Source organism: Myotis davidii, unplaced genomic scaffold (assembly GCF_000327345.1).
Source record: "Myotis davidii unplaced genomic scaffold, ASM32734v1 scaffold556, whole genome shotgun sequence".
In the NCBI taxonomy this organism is placed as follows: Eukaryota; Metazoa; Chordata; class Mammalia; order Chiroptera; family Vespertilionidae; genus Myotis; species Myotis davidii.
This window is the reverse complement of record NW_006287671.1, coordinates 2,526,142-2,531,907: the sequence shown is the minus strand read 5'-3', so window position 1 is coordinate 2,531,907 and position 5,766 is coordinate 2,526,142. Positions and strand designations below refer to the sequence as shown.

Genomic DNA, 5,766 nt, shown 5'->3' with positions numbered 1-5,766 from the left:
AAGGGAAAATGGAAGGAGTCTCTTTCCTTTAAAGCAGTGGTTCTCAACCTTGCCTGCACATCAGAATCATCTGGGAATCTTTTTAAAATCCTGATTTCTGGGCCTCATCCTCCGGAAATTCTGTTTCTTTGTTATGGGGTGGGGCCACAACATTAGTAACAAAGAAACAGAATTTCCGGAGGATGAGGCCCAGAAATCAGGATTTTAAAAAGATTCCCAGGTGATTCTAATGTACAGCCAAGGGTGAGAACCAGTGCTTTAAAGTGAGGACAAATGTGAAAATCAGCTGGGCTCTTGTTCTTCCCCACACCATACCTAATTGCAGTCATAATTAAGCTGGGTTGTTTTCCAGACCTGGGAGTTTAGGTTTCATGACTTTCTGGATTATAGATTCGTCTGTCCCACCACATGCGGCATAGGTAAGTAAAAACAAAGGAAAAGAATTCCTTTTGAATTAAAGACCAACTAAAGACAAACTAATGCAACAAGCAATAGTTTATTTAAAAAAAAAGAAAAAAAAACCAAGAAAAAGAAAAACAAATGACCTTCTTTACTTTCTCATAGATTAAGTAAAAATACTTGTATTAATATATATGTATATACATACTGCATATATATATATATATACACACACACACACGATATAACATTAAAATTACATGCTTCTCAGGACAGAAGAATTAGGACATGTTCCCCCATATGGATTTAAAACTCTATCACAATTGAAAGTCACTGCAAGGAAACTTGCTTCCTTTATTTTCCTTTGTAGATTTCAAGTACAGGAAGTTATCAAACCAGGATCTCAATGTGGAAAACCATCTGCTATGCACAAATGACAACGGACTGCCACAAACCGTGAGTCGGGGGTTTTGCGTTCTCACACAGATCTTCGTAGCCCTACAACTGTCAGCCTTCTACCTGAGATGAGAGGGAATGATAAAGCGCCACAGTTTGTCGATTCCACGTGGACGTTCACATTGACGTTTAAACAAAAGCTAACGAATACATGTCATCGTAGCAACAACACTGGCCATGAAATCACTCTAGAGGAGGATTCCTTTTCCCCCTCTCCTTGCCAAATAAAACACAAAAATTGCTGGGGGAAAACCCAACGCAAATCGGAGGGTGAAGCACCTCTGGCGATGATCAGCATACAGCAAGGAGCAGAGGGGAGCGTTTCCTTCCGGACAGCTCCTGGCTGACGTGATGGTTTCAAACACACCCTCGTCTGCAAAAGGCACTCACATATTGTCTATTTATAAATCATACAGTGGGAGTCCATACATGAGGGGTTTTCCTATAAATATAAAAAAGATAAGCTGAGGACATGATAATATAACAAAGAAGAGTATGAAATGCACATTTTGGATAAATGTGCGCTTTTTATTTAAAGGACAATCAATATAATCGTTAAAAATTTTTCCATTGAAAAGTTAGGGATTCCAGTAAAATTATCAGTCAGAAGCAAGGTACTAGAGGCTGAGATGGAGTCCAGAACAGGGAGAGGAGGGACACTAGCTTCTCAAATGGCCAAACGAACGGGTATGATTAGCTCTTAAACTAGAACAGACCGTTCACTCACAATGGAATGTGTGAGAGGGAGGAAGCGGGGAGGGAAGGAGGGAGGGAGTAGCAGAGAAATAGGTGCAGCGGGAGGGAGGGGGGCATAGGAAGGGGTGCATCTGGAATCTCTGGTGGGAAAGATGGCTGCATCCCCCTTGCTTTTGCAGTTTGAAGACACCCTGCCCAAGCCAAAGCTGCCCTCACCTGGACACGACCGAGCTAATGGAATTATAAGATGTGCCACTGTTGCAGCTCGAGGCGTAGGCCTCCTGGCCGTTGCCATCGAGGTGGATTTTGAACACAGAGGACGCCTTCAGTAGGAAGTCTGCCGCGTCTCGGCGCCCCAGCTCCCGCAGTTTGGACATGAGGGTGCCGACCGTGCTCTCGGGGTAGGCGGTCCACTCCCGGAGCAGCGCGTGGACTGGGCTCGGGAGGAACTCCTTGGGAGCCCCGTCGTTGGTGTTATACTTGGCCACGAGGTCAGGGAGGCCCAAGTTCATGGCGAGAAGGCACCAGTCCTTCCCCATGGGATCGGGCGGGTCCAGCAGGCGACTAAGTTTCCTCCGCGTCAGGAGGTTCAGATCTGACGCGTGGATGTCCATCCCCAGGCTGGCCTGTGCGTAGATGTCGTGACAGCCGAAGCACATGATGCTGCTGAAGCTTTCCTTGTACCCGCCCATGGTGTTGGTCAGCGAGGTCTCCCTCAGGGCCTGCGCCCGGAAGAAGTCCCGGGGCTGGTAGATCATGACGGGCTCGTGATGCTCCCTCAGCTGCTGGGGGCTCAGGTAATGCTTCACCGTCAGCAGCCCCGGCAGCGTGGTGGCCATGACGTTCTCGATCGTACTGCACACCGAGTCCAGCAGGAGGCAGCACTTGACCTTTTCCGTCTCCAGCCCGCGCACCTGGACCTCGATGCCCTGGCCGTGGTTGACCAGGAGCACCAGGAGCTCGGCCCCGCGGTTGGCAATCTTGCAGCCGCTCACCCACAGGCGAATGTCTGCGTCTCCCTCCGCGCTCTGTTGGTGGATCCACCGGCACAGGTTCACCTGGACTTTGTGAAAGATGCCGCACGGGAAGGGGGCGAGGTGCTCCACGGGGACGATGCGCACGCCGCCGTAGACCATCACCTCGTCCTCCTCCTCCGTCCAGGAGCGGTGCAGGTTGTCCGTCTTGATCAGGGCGGGGATGTCCACCATGGTCCCACTGCTCAGGTCCCGGGCACAGATGTCCATGGCATCGAGGATCTGCAGCAGCTCCTCCACGTCACTGTCGGGCACCAGGCGCTGGATGTCCTCCATGGTGTAGCGGCCCCGGTAATGGTGCAGGGCCCGCGGGGTCTCCACGGAGAGCAGCTTCCCCAGGACGTTGGTGCACAGCCAGCGGGGGTCCAGGAGCAGCACGTCCTGGACCGTTTCACTCTGCATGATGTTGATCTGCCAGAGGAGACAACGACAAGTCACACAGAGGAACCTAAATGAACAGGCACCAGCTGCTCAGAGAACAAACGGGCCGAGCAGTGACAGAATCTGAGCAGATGTTGCAAGGAATGACTCCTCCATCATTCGTATGGCTGGCTCTCAAATATCAATTACTAAGCCAAAAGCCAGCTTGAGAAGAGAAATTTTGAAAAGACCGTGGACTCTTAAAAAAACAGAATAAAATGTGAGAGATGGCAGCTATGGAATGAGTGATTTTTGACTAGATTCTGTTCCAAAATAAATACATAAATAAGTAAAACCAGCTATAAAAGAAATTATTGGCACATGTGTCCAGAATGGGATTATTAAGTATATTGTGGCTATGTGGGAAAATGTCCTCTTTAGGAAATACAGGCCAAAATCTTGTTTGTTGTTTTATTTTAGAGGGAGAGAGAGAGAGAAACATCCATGATGAGAGAGAATCATTGATTGGCTGCCTCCTGCATGCTCCCTACCGGGGATCAAGTCCACAACCTGGGCATGTCCCCTGACCAGGAAGTGAACTGTGACCTCCTGGTTTATAGGTTGATGCTCAAACACTGGGCCACACCAGCTGTGCTGTTTCTCCTAATTCATAGAAACAAACGCTGAGAGACAGCTAAAATGAGGAGACAGAAAAATATGTTCCAAATGAAAGCCAGGAACTGAATGAAATGGAGACAAGCAATCTACCAGATAAAGAGTTTGAAACACTGGCTATAAGGCTGCTCAATGAACTTGGGAAAAGACTAGATGAACTCAGTGAGAACTTCAACTGACAGGAAAAAACAATCAGTGCCCTCCTGGGAGCATGTCCGTGACTTTCTTCCCTAAACTCTAAGGGTCCCTAGCGACTTGCAACCAGGTGCAATGGGGACCAGCAGCTTGTCCCCTGAACCTGACTCAAAGGCCCCCTTTTCTCTGACTTTTCATTGAGCCAACAGCAGCCCTGCCTTGGCTCATTTCTTTCCCATAATGTTCCTAGAGAACAAAGCAGCCCCGCCTAGGGTCTCTTGTTGCTTCTTCTATGCTAATCCCTTCTTGCTTCTTCATGTCCCAGCATTAATAAACATATTATTAAAATCACACACACACACCAATTAGACCTAAAGAACACAGTAACTGAAATGAAAAAAAAAACCACTAAAGCGAATCAACAACAGATTAATTGATGCAGATGAATGAGCCAGCAAACTGAAATAAATGAAATAGAGACTAAAAAAATAATAGAAAAGATCAATAAACTAAGAGCTGGTTCTCTGAACAGGTAAACAAAATAGATAAACCTTTAGCCAGATTCATCAAAAAAATAAGAGAAAGGGCCTAAGTTAATTCAAAAAGGAAAGAAGAGACAACCCACACCACAGAAATACAAAGGATTGTAGGAGGACAGTATGAGCAATGATACACCGACAAATTTGACAACCTAGAAGAAATGGATAAATTCCTAGAAACAGAATCTTCCAAGACTGAGTGTTGTTTCTAGCAATCAGTCTGTTCATATTTTCTGCTTCTTCCTGATTCAGTAATCAGAAAACTCCCAACTAATAAAATTCCAAGACTAGAAGGCTTCACAGGTGAATTCCACTAAGTGTTCAAAGAATTAATACCTGTCCTTCAGATCTGAAGAGGGAAAGCCCCAAACTCAATTGCCCTGACACCTGGAGCCCTGCCCGGCTGCAGAGCCCTCACCTCGCCGGCACTGTGGAGCTGCTGGGCGATGCCCCGGAGGTCCTCCTCGCTGGCCAGGGGGTTCAGCTGGTCCTGCACGTCGTACACAAACTGCTGCAGTGACATCAGCTGGTTGGGCCCATTGAGCTTCCTCCAGGATGGCAGCGTGGAGATGATTTTCTCACACAGGTGAGTCATTGGAGGGCAGACCTAGAACATGCAGACACGACAGGTCAATTTACAGCTATGGGGACTCGGCAGGAGATTGGGTTTTCATGGGGACTGTTGAAAGTTTTCAATTTAGACTAATTCTTGGTATTGGCTTGAAATGGGTTTTTAATCTTTTAATGTGATTAAGTAAATCAGTCTGCTACAGACTCATCTACCCAACCACACCTTCCTAACTAAAAGCTGCAGCAGCCATACCCTGCACCCTATCATTCATGAGGCTGTCCCCTGGTGGACAGTAGCTTTTAGGTCAGCTAACTTCTACTCCTTATTAAAAAACACACACAAAATGCCCAGGATACAGGCAAGTTCGAACTGCCTGACCTCAGGAGTGGAGGGTGTGTGTGTGAAGTGGACATTGTGCCACACCCCAAAAAGTCTCATTCCATTTATTATTTTACGTCCTTCAACAAATGTTGTTGGTGAATTTTTTTCTACCTTTCTGCATTTTTTAAATATTTCACAAGTTGCTTTTTTGTATCATTATCTCTCTATATATAATCTATATAGATAAAGCCCTAATATGCAAATAGACTAAATGGCGGGACAACCAAACAACTGGTTACTATGACGTGTGCTGACCACCAGAGGGTGCACGTGGGACATGGTGGGCATTGGCCATGGGAGGGATGGTGGAGCAGGTGAGCGGGGGCACTGGTTGCTGTCATTGGGGCGAGCCTCTGGTGGTTACTGAGAATTCTTTGCTCCTGCATGCTGTGGTCCTGCCTGGCGCTTATACCCACTGTCGGGGCCTGGTGCTGGTGCCAATCGCTTGGTGCTGTCAGTGGGTGTGAATGGCGGCTGCCGGCCCAGATCGCCCCTCCCCAGGTGATCCTGAGGGGCAATC

General features: G+C 47.5%; 1 protein-coding gene across 1 annotated transcript in view; it reads right to left on the bottom strand.

Moving 5' to 3' along the window:
- Positions 1-726: 726 nt before the first annotated feature.
- Positions 727-5,766, bottom strand: part of DAPK1 (death-associated protein kinase 1) — a 172,729-nt gene continuing 167,689 nt past the window's right edge. Inside the window, exons 25-26 of the mRNA XM_006759499.2 lie at positions 4,713-4,901; positions 727-2,996 (exon numbers count right to left, since the gene is read on the bottom strand). Coding sequence (XP_006759562.1) covers positions 1,764-2,996; positions 4,713-4,901 — 1,422 coding nt within the window. The 3' untranslated portion in view covers positions 727-1,763. The remainder of the gene's footprint in view (positions 2,997-4,712; positions 4,902-5,766) is intronic.